This window comes from Muntiacus reevesi, chromosome 3 (genome assembly GCF_963930625.1).
Source record: "Muntiacus reevesi chromosome 3, mMunRee1.1, whole genome shotgun sequence".
NCBI lineage: Eukaryota > Metazoa > Chordata > Mammalia > Artiodactyla > Cervidae > Muntiacus > Muntiacus reevesi.
The window spans coordinates 2358006-2376708 of NC_089251.1; the positions used below are offsets into that span (position 1 = coordinate 2358006).

The following is an 18703-nucleotide window of genomic DNA, read 5'->3' on the forward strand; positions in this document are numbered from 1 at the left end:
CTCCGGACCTGCCCAGGTTGAGCTGGGCTCCCAGCCCCGCTTGCTGCCCTGTGCCTCCGGGGGCAGTACCACCCCCGAGCAGCCAGCCTGACTCTTTTCCTCTGCCCCCCATCCCACCTCCCCAGGCCAATCACGTCCCTGGCACCAGTGAGAGAGGAGGTCATTCCAGTCCTGTTCAGAGCAGGACGCCTTCCCCCGGGCCAGCTGGTCTGTCTCCAGGCGATCAGGTCTCAGAGGGGACCCCGACCTCGGCCCTGCGCTCCGCCCCCCTCCTCAGAGGGGGTGGGGGTGGTCCTCCGCCCCAGCCCCTCACCCCGGCCTGGCCACCTGTCTCTCTTCTTCAGGGCGAGCCCCTCCTCAGCCCCCTTCTCCTTAATCGCTACAACACATGTGCAATCCCCTGCCCCCGGCCCCTCCCCCCTTCTCTATTTCCCTTCCCCGAGCTCGCAGCCCTGGCCCTGGAGTTAACAACTGCAAAAACACACACACACACTCATGCACAAAACCAACTGTGGAATGTTTTCCCGCTTCCGAGTGGGGGGTTGCGGCTCCAGAGAGCTCTCTCCTAGCACCTGACATCTAATCCACGTCCTCACCGCGCGATTTCTGCTCCTCCTGGAGGCCGGAGCTGGGGGCAGAAGTGGTGACCAGCTCGCCGGGAGTCGCCTGCCTCTAACCCAGAGCCGCACGCACGCACGCATGCACGGTAGGACCTGGTTTTCCCATTTGGAGTGGCACGGGGCTCCTAAGTGCCAGACTGAAGCGCACTGCCACCCGCCTCTCCCGACTTTGATTCATTCTTTTCACAAAGTCATTCATCCAGTCAGTGTCTGCTGACCACCCACCACGTGCCAGGCTCCGCCCGGGGCTGGGGTGGGGAGCTGGCCAACCGAGCCCCGGGCACACGACCCGAGCCGCTCCGCACAGAGGCGTGGATGCTTGGATGGGAGGGAGCAGCGTGCCGGGCCCAGCGCAGAGCACCTCAGCTTACCTGTGCCGGGTGGCAAGCCTTCCCCACAGACTCAGAGGTGGAGGACGTGTGCTCTTTCCGGGGAGGCGGGGAGGCCAGGAGGAAGTTCTGGGCACACAAGGGTGGCTGCGGTTGCTGAGGGGAGACGGCTGGGCAGGGATGGCCCCGGGTTCTCCTGGAGACCTTGGACTTCACGCTGAGAGTGTGGGTACCTAGGAAGAAGGCACTTGAGCAGAAGAAGAGGTGACCACATGTCCCAAGTAGGACTTCTCATTGCAGGCAGCAGAAACGGGCTCCAGCCGGCGCATGACAAAGCAGAGAGCTTTCTGCAAAGGTGTGAGGGAGCCCCCAGGAGGGAGGAAAGGAGGATCAAGTGCACCCCGAGGGCCGGGAACAAGCCGGCAGCCTCTGCTTGGGGCACCGACTGCCGAGCGTGGGCACCCCTCAGCCTCGTCCCCCGCCTGCCTCTCCCATTCTCCAAATTCCAATTCCCAGGAGAACAAAATCCGGAGTAGCCACCCAGCGACCACAGGAACAAGCCATGTGCCATGCATGGGTGACTCCCAGGGGCATTCTGGGGCCGTGAAAGAACGCACCCGGCATGCGTCCGTTTATGCAGGCCGAGACAGGTGTCCGCAGGAGCCAGAACAGAGGCTGCCTCTGCTGGGGACGCAAAGGACCGCACCGGAGTGCAGGGGCACTCGGCAAGTCCCTCCAGACCGCACGTTATGAATCTGTGCGTTTTGCTGCAGGTGACGCCCTTACACCATGATGAAGCACAAAATGTTTAACAAAAGCTGTCCTTTTGCTGACAACAAATAAATCAATCCAGCGGTCCTTCCCGGGAGAGAGTCAGCCTGGGTAACTCACACAGAGTTACGAAGAGGTAACTTGGCCAGAGGATGGGGGCCCTCTGCCAGGCAGTTCCCCCCAGTCCTCTTCAAAAAGCAAAGACTATCTCCCGAAGGCATAGGAACGCTGAGAGGGCTGGCGTCAGTCCTGCCTCGGTGACCCTGATAGAGCAGTTCCTGGTCTGTGCACTGCAGGCTTGAATCAATGTAACCAAGCAGACAGGAACAGTTTCATTCACCTAGTTACCAAGGAAACCTGTCTGGGCGAGAACAGGTGAATTAGACGTGGATGCGGGCTGGTAAAACGTTAGACTTATCTACAAGGCCCTTGCGGTGATTGGTGGTGTGGTTTGGCCGCTAAGCCATGTCCAGTTCTTGCAATCCCGTGGACTGCAGCCCTCCAGGTTCCTCTGTCCGTGGGATTTCCCAGGCAGGAGTGCTGGAGAGGGCTGCCGTTTCCTTCTCCAGAGGAACTGGCTAACCCTTGGTTTCTCCCACCTCTCGCCCCCCACCTGTGGACTCGTGACTCAAGCAACAGCGTCTGTTCTTTCTCATTCTGGGCTCCCCAGCGCCCCAGGGAGGGGCCAGGATGGAAAGTGGCTGGATGTCGGGGACTGTGTTCACGGGGGACTTTTCTCCAGTGCTGCTGCCTCCGAGAAGTATGGTCTCCCTGAATCAACAACTCTGACCGATCCCAAAAAAAAATCAGAGACAAGTGCTGATCACATGGTCCGTCAGCTGTTGGACCCTCCCCGTGAGCTTCTCGACATGTGCGCTCACATCCCTGCCTCCTTCAGGGCATTTAAACCGCAGCTGCCACCGGGGGCCCCCACTGGAAGGAGCAGGCCCCGTCCTTCTCTTCTGCCTGCCCTGGGGACCCCGGCGGCCTGCACCCCGCCTCTCCTCCCCAGCCCATGGGGACGCTCATGGCCAAGCTGCTCCTGCCCACAATCAGCAGCCTGGCCTTCCTCCCCACGGTCAGCATCGCCGCCAAGAGGCGGTTCCACATGGAGGCCATGGTCTACCTCTTCACCACGTTCTTTCTGGTGGTAAGTCTGGGGGTCTGGGGAGGGGACCCCCCCCCCACCCGCCCAGAGCACCTTCCCAGGGACAGAGGATGGGGGCTGCCTTTTCACCACTTTCCCATGTTGGGGGATGAGGAAAAGTGATGGGGGTCTGGTGAAAGAAAGAGCCCAGGGGAGAGGGCTGGGGGATGCCTTCGCCTCCCTGGACCCGTTTTCCCGTCTGGGCCAAGAGGCCCTCTGGGGTTGGTGTGAGTGAGACCAAGCCCACAGGGTCCAGGGACAGTAGGTCCAGGCCTGGCCCCCTGGAGGTTCCCCTTCTCTTGTCACTGGAAAACCGCCCCTCTCCAGGCGGCTCCTGGCTCCAGCTCCCTACCCCCGCCCCCTGGTACCCCGGGCCCCGCAGCGGGGCTAGCAGGGCCCCGGGAGCGTGAGGAGCCAAGGAATCTTCCTCCAGGATGCTGCAGCTGGCCTCGGCTCAGGACGGCCTGCTCACGTACGCGGTCCCTCCTTCGTGGGGCCTGCGCGTCTCCCTGGGTCCTTCCCGCTCTATTTATACTTCTGGCTGGCTCTCAGCTCCCCTCCCTGCCCCCGCCCCCACCTCCCCGGGGGTCTGTCTCCCTCTGGGGCTGCCTTCTCTTGTTTCTCGGTCTGTGTCTGGTTCCCTCTTGATTTCTGGAGCTGTACGCCCGTGGAATTGACTCTCTTTCTGAATGTCTGGGTCTCTCCCTCCCTGGCCTCGCTCCCCCTCAGCCTCCACGCGTCTCTCTGGCTCCGTGGATCCATCCCTCTAGCTTCTGTCGAGCTGTCTGTCCAGCTCCCTGCCTATGTGCCCTCTCTGTGATCGATCATCTTTACATGTATGTAACCAGCCACCTCTCTACCTACCTGACCATCCATCCATCATCTGTCTATGTCCTAGTGCCCTCCTGCCTCCGTACCCCTGACCCTCTGAAGCTCCTTCCTCCACCCTCCCCAGGGGACCCCCCGAGTGGCCCCACTGTGTCTCCCCACCATACTCCATCAGTCCCAGCCTTGACTGAAGCCCAGCTCCCTGGGGTGGTACGCTCAGGGGGAGGTGAGTGACCCGAGCTCCGTGCAAGAGATGGCCTGCCCCCTGCCCCGGGCAGCTCGCTTCCCCAGCAGCAGCCCGGCCCCGCTCGTTCACGGCATCTTGTCCACAGCCACTTCCCTCCCCCCCACCTCTGCTCAGGACCCCAGCTTGGGTGAGGGCCAGGAGGTCTGCCCGGCAGGTGGGAGACTGGGGCCAGGCAGGCAGGGGGCTTCCTTGCGGGGACGAGGGCCTGCGGCCGGGGAGAGAAGCCGAGGTCTCATCCTCCAAGACCCCACGGGAGACCCAGCCCAGAAAACCACGGTCACCGCTGGGGCTCCCCCTCCCTGCCGGGGTGAGCTGACCCTGCAGCTGCCTCCGCGGCAGCCTCAGAGGCCCGCCCGGCCTGCCCCACCCCACCAGAGGGACAGGGCCAGCTGCCTCCGGTGACAAATGTCCTCTGGCCACAAAGACTCGCTCAGCCTCTTTCCCAGGAGACCCTGCAGGCACCATCAGTCCCCTTGGAATTTTCTGCTGGTGTACAGCCGACACCATCCCCACTTCTGCCTCCCACGTGGCATCTTCTGTGTCCCGACCAGAAGGCGTGACAGCGGCTAGACACGGCGCTGTGTGCTCAGTCACATGGAACTCCCGGCCCATGCCACCGTGGAGCAGGGGCTCTGACCTCCAGTTGACAGAAGCCCCCACCCTGGCCCCAGGGGCCGTCAGTCACCCCTCTGAGCTCACAGCCAGGACCCGCCAGGTCGGCCTCCAGAGGCCGGTCGTTTCCTGCCAGGCCCCCAGCCGCACGCCCCACCCCCACCCCGCCGGTGCCGCACGGAGCCAGGTCCTGGCAGACGCAGAGGCCGAGTGCCCCCTGCCGCGTCCCCTGCTCCTTGGCACCTGGTCCCTCCCCGAAGGTCGCGTGCCCCACCTGTCCCGCAGCAGTGAACCAAGGGCCTGGGCGTCAGGGCCCGTCCTGGGCCAGCTCTCCGCCAAACCGCTCCAAAACCCACCTCCCTGACCCCACGTTCGCAGGCAAGCCGCTGGCCGAGGGCAAGCCCGCTCCACTGCGAGCTGGGGTCACGGCTGGGACAAGGCAGACGGGAGGGAAGCACAGACAGCACCCAGAATTTCACAGCGATGAGGTCTTACGGCCTACACAGTGATCTGGGCTATTACGGATGTACTGAATACAGAAGAGACGGCGGCCCAGGGGACTCGGGTGGGGCTGGGGAGAAGGGGACCCGAGCCACTCATAGAGTCCGGTCCCACCTGCCAGAGCCGTGCGGGGGAGCAAGTGTTCTTCCTCTATCCTGGAGGGCTGAGCACCTTGATCAGGCCCCACCTGAAGCTCCTTCTCATTCCTGCACCAAACAGTCACACCCACCACCTGGTTCCTCCCCTTCAGCCTTTTCTTTCCCTGTGTCTCTTCACCCAAAGCCCAGCACGGTCCTCTACGCAGGTCTGACCGGACAGGAAGGAGCAGCACCCTCTCCTCCCCTGCCCTGGACACTATATCTCTGTTAATGCCGCCTCGGCGCCCCGCAGCTCTAGGTCACATAAAGCTGCAACCAGTGGAAGCTCTGAGCTGACCTCACCTGGGCTCCACACACCGGGAGACCCAGGGCTCCCCCCAACCACACCCCACCCCCACCACAGCACCCCCGGCGTCTCCAGACGTGGACTGCTCTCCCGCACGCCTCTGCATCCTGCTGAGACGCGTTAACCAAGGGTCCGTTGTGCTGGTCCCCAAGCCTGTTTATGCCCTTGAGCTTGTCAAAATAATTACATCACGTAATTAAATATTGCTGAAAATGATGAAATGTGTATGCCAAAGGAGAGAGCTGTCCAGAAATAAGTGGGCAGCTTTGAGAATACTGGCACTTTGCTTTCAGACTGCTTTCAAAGTCGATGCTGAGAGACGGCCGTGGGAGTCGGGGCGGGGGCCGAGACGAGGATGCTGAGTCCAGCACCTGCCCCAGGGTGGGTGTGGGGTGGGGGGGTCTCCGTCATCTGCCCTCACTTCGGACAGAACTTGAGAGCTGCCAGCCGGCGGTTCTCAAAATGGGTTCCCTCCCGGCAGCACCCTGAGACCAGCCCGGGAGCCTCTCAGGAAAGCAGCTCTCCACCCTCCACTCCGACCTGCTGGCAAGGCGTCTCACAGGCCGGGGCCGCGCCTGCATCTTCGCCAGCCCCCAGGGCTCCATAGCCTCGGTGGTCAGAGGGGTCACTTGCGGGAGAGGAGGCCCCCCAACACTGGCCGGGGCAGAGCAGACTGGTGCCCCAGGGAAAAGGCTCTGGCCTCGGCTGAGCAGATGCTGAGGGGACGTGTAGATCACGTGGGAGGGTCTCCACCTCAGTGGGGCTTCGGGGGACCCTATGGGACAGTGGATGGGGAGACGGACACTGGGCCGTTCAGTGTTCTGCCCGAGGCGCCGGCTCGCAGGGCCTGGGGCCCCGGCGCGCTCGCCTCCCCGCTGAGCCTCCGTCTGTGGCTCCCGCAGCTCCACCACGCCTGCACCGGGCCCGGCCTGTCAGTCCTCTGTTTCCTGCGTCACGACGTCCTGGAGTACTTCAGCGTCTACGGGACGGCCCTCAGCATGTGGGTCTCGCTGATGGGTGAGTGGCCGCCCCCCGTAGCCCCCGGCCCTGCGCGTGGGGTCAGGATGCCCCACTGCCCGCTGCCCACCCGGGCCAGCCCGCTGACGGCCCGGCCCTCGGCTCACCTGTGAGAAGTCACGTGCAGGGCACCAATGCCTCGACTCCCTTTTTTTGTAACCTTTTAAAACTGTGCGTCCAGAAGAGGCCCGTCACCCTGCCCCGCTCTCTCCCCCGCAGCGCTGGCCGACTTCGATGAGCCCAAGCGGTCGACTCTTGTGATGTTCGGGGTCCTGACCATCGCCGTGCGGATCTACCACGACCGCTGGGGCTACGGCGTCTACTCTGGCCCCATCGGCTCGGCCATCCTCATCATCGCGGCCAAGTGGGTACGTACCGTGTGAGCCTCAACACGTGGGCCGCCTCCCCTGGCGGAGATTCCTCCCTCCCGGGGTCTCAACCCACTTCCCATCTCATGGGTTGGCAGGCAGGACACAGGGCCTCAGCTAACGCACAGAAAGTGACCGTCCGCTGCGCCCGCCTTGCAGACCCAGTGTGTATTATGTCTGCACTCACCAGCTCTGGATCTGGCCCAAGTTACTTAACCTCTCTGCCTCATTTTCCATATCTGTAACATGGGCATTACAGTTCAGTCCCTACCTCATAGGGGTTGGTTCAAAGATTAACTGAGATAATGCATCTCAAGGACTGGCACAGAACCTGGCTTCTAATATGCTCAACAAATAGGAGCTGCTATTATAGTCATTGTTATTATTATTATTATTGAAGAGAATGGCCGGTTTAGAGGTGCAGTATCAAGTGGAAGTGGCCTGGGTTAATCTGGGAAGACTTCCTGGAGGGGGTGAGCCTTGAGCCTGGTTCAGATGAAGAAGGAGGATGCAGTGTGAGGTCGACAGGAAGACGGAATCACTCGTGAGCATGCAAGTGGCCTGAGCCAGAGTTTCTAACACCAATGGCCCTTCGCTGGGCACGCAGGGATCTAGCACTCACAAGGCCTTTTACATATGGTCCCCAGGCTTCCCCCACCCCAAGGCCCTCCTGGCTGCAAGGACCGAAACCCACTCAAACTAGTCCAAGTGAAAGACGGATGCTGGGCAGAGTAGACCCAGGGCACTTCTGGGCCCCCAGTGCAGGGTTAAGGAACTGCACCCTGAGGGGACCAGAACGAAGGCCTGGGAAAGAGGTGGGATGGGGCAGGAGGTGAGAAGGTTCCCACCGATCCACTGTGCAGTCTGGGGAGGGAAAATGAAGTCCTGGGGGTGAGCTTTCCAAAGCTCCCCCCTCCTCTCTGTGCCAGAGAGCAGAGGATTTAGTTTGCCATTTGGGTAGTGAAGAAAGCAAGGCTGGGAGGTCAGCGACTTAACAAGAAGTCACGGCAGGACAAGCGAGGCCAGGCTGTGACTCCTCACATCTTGGGGAAGCCAAGCTGGCCCCGAGCTGACCCAGGAGGCCGTCAGAGAGGCCGGGGGAGGAAGCGCGCTGGGGTCTGACTTGTCTGGACCCGAGGAAGGGCCGCGTTAATTAACATTCTGGAATGCGTAAACACAGAGAGCTCCCATCACTGATAACTCACTCCCTCCCTGGCAGGAAGTGGGATAAAGGCTCCTTGTTCCGCCCTGAAGGGTTGTCCCTCCCGCAGAATCTTGACCCGTCTGGCTCTGGGCTGAATTCTAATTAGCCAGGAGAGCAGTCCCTTGCCAGTGTCCCCGTGAAGGCCCACGGGAACCCAGGGCTGCCTGCCTCCCTCCATCTGGGGCTCAAATTGTGTTTTCTAGACCATTGAATGTGGAGTTTATTTTGGCTTTTCCAGGGCAGTTGTTTCCTGGAATGAGGGTGCATTTTTCTCCCGGAGGCTCGTCCCTTCTTGAGCAACGGTCAGGCAGAGGAAGTGCAGAGAGGGGGTGACCAGGGCTGGGGGAGGGGCCGGGCCAGGCTCCCCTGGGGCAGGGGCCTCGAGTCCAAAGGTGCTGGACCAGCTGAAGGCGGCCTCCCGGGTCCCCGGGACCCTGCGCCCAGAGTCATGCTGTCCAGCTGTGCCCATACACTACCCGCGACTTTACAGGCCCTGAGTCCTCACCAGTGATGGAGAAGTCCAGAAAACTGGACACCGGATATTGGTGCGGGATTTACTTAGTGGCAAAACTGGGCCAGACCCAGCAGGAAGCTACTGACAGTCTCTCTGTGGGCCGCTGCAGGGGGAGTGCACACGGGGTCCACCACCCAGAGCGCGCGTGACGGCAGGTTCCCTTGCTGGAACCCGAAACGCCCTGCCGTCTGTAGCACTTGCGGTTCGGGCTCTCGGGGCGCGGACCTGCACCGTCTCCGTCTGTCTAGCGAACGTGAACCCGTGTTTCTAATTCCCACTGGAGTCTCACTCTGGGCAGCCCGGCTGAGGCACGGCCCTCTCACGCGCCGGGCAGGTTTGTCTAAGAAATGCTACGACGAGTCGGTCCACTCTGAAGGTGGCTAGAGGTCTCGCGGGGTCGGCCACACGCCTCCCACGCTGGAGGGCAGGTCCCACACCGCCAACACCCCTTGGCTGGGGAACACCGCGTGACTGGTCCCCTGGGGCTCCCGTCTGGCTGGAAACTTGCAAGGGGCAAGTTTCTGCCTCCAAGAGGCAGACGGGGCAGGGGGTCCGAGGCCGAGGGCAGCCCCAGTCGGCCCACCCAGGGGGGCCTCCCGCGCGTCCTGCAGCCATGGAGTCCGACGCGCCTGGGCCCCTCCCCGAGCCCTGTCCCCGCTCCCCCCGGGGTGCCCGGGCGCGCGAGCCGTGCCTGGGGCCTGAGACCCTCCCTCTGGCCGCCGTCCCCACAGCTGCCGCAGATGAAGGAGACAAAACGACTGTTTCCGGACAAGAGCGTGTACACCCAGCAGATAGGCCCCGGCCTCTGCTTCGGGGCCCTGGCCCTCATGCTGCGCTTCTTCTTCGAGGTACCCTGGGAAGGGGCGGGGAAGGAGCCCCCCACAGAGGCCCTGCTTGGCCTGAGGCTGGATGGGGCCGCACCCCTCCGGGAAGCTCCAGCAGCACCCCACTCCTGCTGACACCAGCACCCCCGTTCAGGCACGGCCTGGCCCTTCCCCGGCACCACCAGCATCCCCGGGGTGGGGGGCGGCGCAGAGAGCTTGCCTTTGGTGGGTGCACAGCCCTGAAGGGGCCGGGACAGGAGCCCCTCCTGGGGGGCGGGGGGGGACGGCATGGGGAGGGAGGGAGGAGCCCCGCCCCACCGGCAAAGCCCCAGCGAGTCAGCACAGACCTTCGTGGTCTCGGCGTGGAGGGCGGGACCAGCGCGGGCTGGACAGTGTCAGGAAGCCTCGTGGAGGGGACACTTGGCCAGCTGGGCGGTTGGGGAGGGGCCCGCTGACGCCGGCAGGTGCCCGGGCTCAGCAGGCCCAGAGCCGAGGCCCAGGGCAGGCGGGGACGGGTGGAGGAAGACAGGCCTCGGGGCGGGCCGAGGCGCAGACTGGTCCGGCTCGCCCCCGCAGGACTGGGACTACACCTACGTGCACAGCTTCTACCACTGCGCGCTGGCCATGTGCTTCACCCTGCTGCTGCCCAAGGTCAACAAGAAGGCCGGGAGCGCAGGGCCCCCCGCCAAGCTGGACTGCTCCACCCTCTGCTGTGCCTGCGTCTGACCGCGCACCCTGGCTCCGAGCCCCGCTCTGCCGCGTCCCCCGCCTGCCGGGAGCGCCTGTCCTGCCTGACCCGGGGGAGCGTCCCTCCTCGGAGCCTGAGGCCTCCCCAGGGCTTCGGGAAGCACAGGCCAGGCGCTTCCTGAGAATCCACTTCTTAGGTTTGTACTGGGTGCTATGCGGCACGCTGGGAAGAAAAGAACTTTCTCCCTTCTGCTAAGTCAAGGTCCTGGCAGATGGGAGTGTCTGCAGAGCCCCGGAGCCAGCGTCTGCCCACCCCTCCCCCTTCTCTCTTCACCCAGTCCCAGCCACAAGGGGCCCTGCCCGCCGTCCCCAGCCGTGCGCCCCCCACGTCACCCGCCACCTGTTTTCTCTTGGCAACCGGTCTGCCCACTCCTGACCTGTGCCCTCCGGCTCAGCGCGCCAGGGCCAGCCAGGCCTGCCTGTCCCTTGCTGCCCTTCCCGCCAGGCCCCTGAGTCAAGCCATCTGCCCGTCCTGTCCACCCTCCTCATTTCATCCAGTCCTTGAAGCAAGTCTGAGTAGATGGCAAGTTCAAGGCCCAGAGGTATCCTACTTTGACGGGGAGAGAAGGTTGGAAAGTGATGTAGGGTTAAGATTATAGTACGAAAGTCATTCAGTCATGTCTGACCCCGCGACCCCATGGACTGTAGCCTGCCGGGCTCCTCTGTCCATGGGGTTCTTCGGGCCCCAAGCTCGAGACGGCAGGGATGACCTCAGCCCACTGTCCCTGGGGCCTGGCACCACTCCGGGCACCTCACTTTGGAGCGCCTTCCGGGCCTTTGAGAGCCCACCCAGGGTGGGCCGGGACCCAGAACCCCAAGCGAGGCCGCCGGGTCCCCAGGCTGGCCCCATGGGGCACAGCTCACTGCCATGTGCAGAGGTCAGCCCGCTCCCGTCCAGGGCCCGCCGGCACCGCCCGGTCGTGGGGGCGGGAGCCGGCCGCCCAGACATCACCTCACAAAGCCGAGGCTCCCAGCTTCCCGAATGATCCGGGCACACTCGTCAGGCAGGAAGTTACCTACACCTGTCTGGGGCCTGTTTGTGTTTCCAGACGTGCAGCTGCCCACGTCCGTGCCCACCACGTGGGGCGGCCCCTGGTGTGTCCTGAAGTCACCCCGGCCACGCTTCAGGGAGACAGCTGGGCCGGGCGGCCCCTGCAGCCTGCCCCCGTGTGTCTGTGGGCCCCCTTGACTGGCCCCAGGGTCCCGCATCCTGGGGGCCTGGACACCCGCAGCCCGGCCCTGGCCCCACCCTTTCTGTCTCCACAGTCCGCTAGTGGCAGAGCGGCCCGCCCACGCTCAGGGTCCTCGCCACGCCTCGTGGGGCGAGAGCTCGCTCATCACAGCTCCTGGGCCGTGACCCGGACGCGTCCCCACGAGAGGGCACAGAACACAGGGGGGCCCCGGCCCAGGGGCGGGCAGGTGACGCCTTGATCGGCCTCGGGCCTTGCTGTGGGGTGTGAGCACAGGTGTGCACACACAGACACGCGCGCACACTGCGGACCTCAGGTCTGCCCCTCTGGCCTCCCAGTTCCACGGGGGGAGACGCACGGCTCAGCGCCAGCTGGTAAGGCAAAGGACTGACTCTGCGAGCCGCGCGGGTGCAGGGGAGCCGGGCGGCATCACTCCATAAATCTGCAAGGTGGCCGGCCCCTGCCCACCACCTCCCGCCGCCCCCTGACCATCCCCCAACCCATCACCTCCCTCCCAGCCCCCCCAGGCCCTCCCAGCGAGCGTACCCCAGCTCCCAGCCCCGCGGCAGTGCAGTGCGTGGAAAGTTGGAGGCCGCAGCCTGCTCCCGAGCAGGGAGGAGGCAGAGGCCTGCCAGGCGCGTAGGGGCTGCACCCACAGGCTGCTCACTGCGGCTGCCCTGATTTATGAGGCCGTCTGGGAGCCTGGCCAAGTCTGTAAGTCACGGACAATTAGGAGGCGCGCTCCAGGCCTCAGCCCCGTCTGCCTCTCGGGCTCCAGGCCTGACTGCGCCCCTCCCGAGCACCGCTGGCCCCCGCAGAGACCCCCTCGGAAGGTCCCAGGGGCGGGTCTTGAGCTCACTTTGCAGATGAGGACCCTGACGGCCGGGGAGGCAGCAGCTGGCCCTCATGTCTTGGGCACAGATCACCGAGTTGGTGGCGGTGCCCAGGGTCTTGCCAGACATCCCAGAGGCATCTTCCTCTGGCTTGAAGGATCACTTAGGCATCTTGTGGGCTGGAGGGGTCCACCCAAGGGTCAGAGGGGAGTGCCCAGGAAGGTGAAGAGAGGCAGCCCCCCCAACACCCCACAACTGACAAGGACGAAGTGGGATGGCCTTCACTCCAACACCTCCGGTCGCAGTGTAAGGGAGTCCTGGGGTCTTCAGGTCCCTGGAATCTAAGACTCAGGTCCCTGGTGCAGGAAGCGCCCCCTCCCCAGGCCGTCCCAGGCCACCTTGGGCTCCAGACAGGACTGCCCCTCCCACCCAGCCCCGAGGCAGGGAGAACTGGGGTCCCCGAGTCCTGAGATTTCCAAGAGTGAGTGCCTGAAAACGTCCTCCGAGATGTCACTGGAGGCCTCGAGCGGCGGCGTGCCACGGAACCCACTTTAACGGTGGAGACGCTCACCCCGACCGTGCAGCATCCGCCTGACACACGGGCTCTTTGAGAGGTGAGCCTCTCAAACGTGCCTGGCAGAGCTGGCTCTTTAAATGTCAGCTGAGTCTAATTGATCTGAATGTAAACAGCCACACGGGTAGGGTTGCAGATAAAATACAGGATGCCTGGTTCTATCTGAATTTCAGATAATAGATAATTATCTTGCCTCAGTGTGTCTTACATTCGGAGCACACTTGCAGGAGACCTACTTAAAAATGACTCTATTCCTCTGAAACTTAAATGTAACCCGATGTCCTGTGTTTTATGGGGTATCCAGCCCCCACGGCTAGGAGGGCCCCACAGGGCAGCGCGTCTGCAGGAGACCAAAGGATAGGCAGCTCCCTGGACACGTGGGTTGGGGTGCCCGGGGCTCACCCAGGCGACAGGCAGGGAGGCTGCGTTGCCCCGTTCAGGCTGTGGCCTGGGCCGGGCGAGGCGGGGGCTGGGGGTACAGGCCCGCACTGGCCTCTCAGGGCTGGGCTCGGCTCCCAGACCCTGCAGAGCAGCGGGTGCCTGGCTGAGCACGCGCGTGCCCCGGGCCCACGCACACACACAGCCCCCCTCCCCAGCCCACTCGGAGCCCCGTCAGAGGAGGAGGAGGGGGACTGCCCGCACACCTCCGGGTCCCAAACGGAGAAGTACTATAAACATTCGCAACAACGTAGACAAAACAGTCTATTGTAGCGGGCCCCTCCGCCTCCCCCCGGAGCTGGGCGAGGTTGGCATGCGTGGCAGGGCTCGGGCCCCGCCAGGGCGTCCGCTGTTTGCACAAGCGGAGGTGTTTTCGTCTGAGGGGAGTCTGAGCGCTGTGGCCTTTGTCGCGTCTGCTACTGAGATTTCCTGTCTCTGCTATTCTCTTCCCAGCAAGACCATCTGAAACCCAAAACGTTTATTGCCCCTTTAAAAGCCGGGTTTAGGGCTCGCCGTCTCCCGCATCCCGGGCTGCTCCTCCTCCTCCTGCTCCGAGCTGCTGCGATTGCAGTTAGGGGAGGCCTGCTGGGTGCTGTGCTGTGGCAGGAATTCGCCCTGGTCTCCGCCCGCAGGGTCTTGGCGGCAGGAGCTGCAGGGAGGAGGGCCAGGTATGTGGGCAGGACGATTCTGCAGAGTCGGCAGGAAGCCCCGGGGTGTAAAACTCAGGCCTGCAGCTTAGCTGGTTAGCACACAGAGCCGAGAGCCGGGTCCACAGAGACACACACGGCTCGTGACCCCGGGGACCTGGCCACCCACCTTGCGGCTCTGTGCCCTGGAGCGTGGCTCTCCCCATCCCTGCGCCTGCTTTCCCCACCTTCCACGGGGAGCGGCAGCCCCTCCCTGCCCAGCTCTCGGGCCCATGAGGGTGAATTAGGTCAGAGGCTGGCTGGATTGAAGAGGTCTTGGAATAAAGAGAAGGCAGGAGCAGGAGGCAGGAGGTGGGGGCCGGGGGGTTGGGAGGCAGTCGAGGTCCCACCTGTAGTTTCCCCGCTACGTCCCCGACCCCGAGGCAGGCCCGCTGAGTCCCCCGGTCCTCTCCGCCTCAACTCGTCCATTTGTAATAGCGCTCACTTCACGTGGGTTTTGCCAAGATTAAATGAGATCATTGAATACAGAGCACCAGCAGAGTGTTTCATTAAGCGTCATTGTGTAATGGCGTCATTGTCACCTTCATCATCAGTGGTCACGGACAAGCAAAGGAGTGTCTAGAATGTAAGTAGAGGATCCTGACCCTCGGGGGATGTTCACCCCAAACACTCCCATTTGACAAGGAAACAAAATGCTTCAAACAAGTGTCTATCATGCATGAAGGAATTAAGCAAGGCAGGCTGCCCGGTAGAGGCAGGTTTTAGACCAAAACTAGAAATGCCAAGTGGCCCAAACCACATGGGCCTGCACACACCTGGCTCTCGGGCCTCACCGGTGATGGCTTCACAGTTCCACACTCCGAGTCTGACCGTCTCCCTGAACTCCTGCACCCTTCCCGAGAGTGGCGAGAAAACCACTGCTACCCAAAGGAGACGGTGCAACAGCCGAGAGGGGAACGGTGCCTGCTCCCATCTCTGGCGTGGGTGCCACGGAAATCGCCGAGATGCCTCTCTGGGGCTCCAAGGAGCGCCGGCTCATTATGTCTCAGCTCAGAAAGAGTTCAGCGAGAGGCAAAGTGAGAGATCGGTGATTTAGGAGAACAGGACGCTTAGGAGACTTCCTAGTGGTGGTCGAGAGGGGGCCGCACCCTGAGAACCTGGTGGGCTGCGGTTTTATAATTAAGGGCAAAGTGTGGAGGGGAGAAGACCACCTTCCTCCTTTCTCTTGAGGAGACATCATGCTTGCATCAGCAGCTCCTCCTCCACATCAGGCAGGGGGGCCCCTGCACAGCACTGCGGAAATGAGCAGAAGGTGGTGACACACGCTGAAAATGGCAGATGGTCTCAGATTTCCGTCTGATACCAGCTTTGCCTTACATTCTTGTTTCCAGTGTACCCAGAGGCGCGTGTCCTAGGAGTCACTAGCTCGCTGAGCTCCCGGGGCAGGATGTGGGGCTCACGCACTGCGGTTTTACGGTTCCGGGGCACGTCTCACGCGTCTGCCGCATGGCTTTGTTGCTCCGCAAGCCAGCTCGGCTTTGCGGTTACACAAACCTACCTTCTTGAGTGATCATTAACTTCCACGGGTCTCCAGTACTTTTTTTTCTTTACTTAAAGTAAAGAAAAGTTTTGGCCACAGCAATCAGAGCAGAAAAAGACGTAAAAGGAATCCAGATAGGAAAAGAAGAAGTGAAACTCTCGCTGTTTGCAGATGACATGATCCTCTACATAGAAAACCCTAAAGACTCTTCCAGAAAATTACTAGAGCTAATCAATGAATATAGTAAAGTTGCAGGATATAAAATTAACACACAGAAATCCCTTGCATTCCTATATACTAACAATGAAAAAACAGAAAGAGAAATTAAGGAAACAATACCATTCACCATTGCAACAAAAAGAATAAAATACTTAGGAGTATATCTACCTAAAGAAACAAAAGATCTATACACAGAAAACTATAAAACACTGATGAAAGAAATCAAAGAGGACACAAACAGATGGAGAAACATACCGTGTTCATGGATTGGAAGAATCAATATTGTCAAAATGGCTATTCTACCCAAAGCAATCTATAGATTCAATGCAATCCCTATCAAGCTACCAATGGTATTTTTCACAGAACTAGAACAAATAATTTCACAATTTGTATGGAAATACAAAAAACCTCGAATAGCCAAAGTAATCTTGAGAAAGAAGAATGGAACTGGAGGAATCAACCTGCCTGACTTCAGACTCTACTACAAAGCCACAGTCATCAAGACAGTATGGTATTGGCACAAAGACAGAAATATAGATCAATGGAACAGAATAGAAAGCCCAGAGATAAATCCACGAACCTATGGACACCTTATCTTTGACAAAGGAGGCAAGGATATACAATGGAAAAAAGACAATCTCTTTAACAAGTGGTGCTGGGAAAACTGGTCAACCACTTGTAAAAGAATGAAACTAGAACACTTTCTAACACCATACACAAAAATAAACTCAAAATGGATTAAAGATCTAAATGTAAGACCAGAAACTATAAAACTCCTAGAGGAGAACATAGGCAAAACACTCTCTGACATAAATCACAGCAAGATCTTCTATGACCCACCTCCCAGAATATTGGAAATAAAAGCAAAAATAAACAAATGGGACCTAATGAAAATTAAAAGCTTTTGCACAACAAAGGAAACTATAAGTAAGGTGAAAAGACAGCCCTCAGATTGGGAGAAAATAATAGCAAATGAAGAAACAGACAAAGGATTAATCTCAAAAATATACAAGCAACTCCTGAAGCTCAATTCCAGAAAAATAAACGACCCAATCAAAAAATGGGCCAAAGAACTAAACAGACATTTCTCCAAAGAAGACATACAGATGGCTAACAAACACATGAAAAGATGCTCAACATCACTCATCATCAGAGAAATGCAAATCAAAACCACAATGAGGTACCATTACACGCCAGTCAGGATGGCTGCTATCCAAAAGTCTACAAGCAATAAATGCTGGAGAGGGTGTGGAGAGAAGGGAACCCTCTTACACTGTTGGTGAGAATGCAAACTAGTACAGCCACTATGGAAAACAGTGTGGAGATTTCTTAAAAAACTGGAAATAGAACTGCCATATGACCCAGCAATACCACTTCTGGGCATACACACTGAGGAATCCAGATCTGAAAGAGACACGTGCACCCCAATGTTCATCGCAGCACTGTTTATAATAGCCAGGACATGGAAGCAACCTAGATGCCCATCAGCAGATGAATGGATAAGGAAGCTGTGGTACATATACACCATGGAATATTACTCAGCCGTTAAAAAGAATTCATTTGAATCAGTTCTAATGAGATGGATGAAACTGGAGCCCATTATACAGAGTGAGGTGAGCCAGAAAGATAAAGAACATTACAGTATACTAACAGATATATACGGAATTTAGAAAGATGGTAACGATGGCCCTATATGCAGGGCAGAAGAAGAGACGCAGAAGTACAGAACAGACTTTTGAACTCTGTGGGAGAAGGGGAGGATGGGATGTTTCGAAAGAACAGCATGTATATTATCTGTGGTGAAACAGACCACCAGCCCAGGTGGGAGGCATGAGTCAAGTGCTCGGGCCTGTTGGGCTGGGAAGATCCAGAGGAATCGGGTGGAGAGGGAGGTGGGATGGGAGACCGGGATGGGGAATTCATGTAACTCTATGGCTGATTCATATCAATGTATGACAAAACCCACTGAAAAATAAAAATTAAAAAAAAAAAAAAAAAATCCCCAGTGGGATTAGCTGTTTAATCACCCTGTACTCTGTCCCTGACACCAGGACTGGGCTTCCCTGCTGGCTCAGTGGTAAAGGAGCTGCCTGCCGAGGCAGGAGACGCAGGGCATGCCGTTCAATCCCTGGGTGGGGAAGATCCCCCGGAGAAGGAAATGGCAACCCAGTCCAGTGGTCTTGCCTGGGAAATCCCATGGACAGAGGAGCCTGGAGGGCTACAGTCCATGGGGTCACAGAGAATTGCACATCACCAGGACAAGAGAGGTGATTTCGTCTGGAGACTCGGGGTCCAGAGGAGGAGGAAGAAGCCGGCTGCCCCGGGTGGGTGCCGAGCGGTCCCCCGGCCCCTCGGTTCACCAGGAACCAGGCAGACCTTCCAACTCCCACGGTCTAGCAGGGGCAGCAGAGCCAGGGATGAGAGGCGAGGGCTGGGGGTCAAGAACGTCCCTGCAGAGGGAGTGCTCTTCACTGACCTCAAGGCGGCGGGGCAGAGCTCCGGGAAGAGGGTGCAAGGTCAAACAGGTGCATCTGGGGTCCGCAGGGTCTGAGTGGCCATGGACGGCTGTGGGCAGGGCGAGGTGGAGAGTGGGTGGGCTGGCTCCCAAGGGCCCAAAAGGCTGTCACTCTGTGGGGGGACTTTAGGGGGTCAGATCCCACTGCCGTGAGAAGGGGGGCAAAGTCCAGGGAAGGGAACAGAGGCTGCCGCCCAGCAGGAGGCCCGGGGGGGCCTGGCAAGGGCAGAGGAAGGGGGCGTGGGGGAGAGGTGCCCCTGAAAGAGGGCAGGCGGTGCTTGCACCGGGCTGGCAAACGCTCGCTGGCTCCCCTGGCTGCCCCCAGGGAGGTGTGTCTGCATGCTCTGAGAGTCCAGGGAAGTCATCCGAAGCTTCCGAACGGCCCGCCGGTTTTGTCAAGTAGCGTAGAGTCACGGTCAGCCCCAGGGTCCTTGGTCCCTCGCCCTCCTGCATGACTGTGGGGAGGCGGAGAGAGAGGTGAGGACCGGCTGGCCCAGCAGGCAGCGGGTACCACCTACGCCAGCGTCATGCCCGGAGGGGCCAAGAGGCATCTGAGACCCTCTGAAGTCTGAGG

At 60.2% G+C, this 18703-nt stretch overlaps 1 protein-coding gene across 1 annotated transcript; it reads left to right on the forward strand.

The window, feature by feature from the left end:
• Positions 1-2735: 2735 nt before the first annotated feature.
• Positions 2736-10152, forward strand: MYMK (myomaker, myoblast fusion factor). Its single transcript, XM_065928137.1, has 5 exons — positions 2736-2870; positions 6402-6516; positions 6736-6884; positions 9334-9450; positions 10003-10152. The coding sequence occupies exons 1-5, from the start codon at positions 2736-2738 to the stop codon at positions 10150-10152; spliced, it is 666 nt and encodes a 221-aa protein (XP_065784209.1).
• Positions 10153-18703: the final 8551 nt, after the last annotated feature.

Excerpts from the sequence above, each read along its gene's own strand:
- MYMK (XM_065928137.1), top strand. The coding sequence starts at position 2,736 with ATGGGGACGCTCATGGCCAAGCTGCTCCTGCCCACAATCAGCAGCCTG. Across the intron at positions 2,871-6,401 it reads TCACCACGTTCTTTCTGGTG|CTCCACCACGCCTGCACCGG; the intron begins GTAAGTCTGGGG and ends TGGCTCCCGCAG. Across the intron at positions 6,517-6,735 it reads CATGTGGGTCTCGCTGATGG|CGCTGGCCGACTTCGATGAG; the intron begins GTGAGTGGCCGC and ends TCTCCCCCGCAG.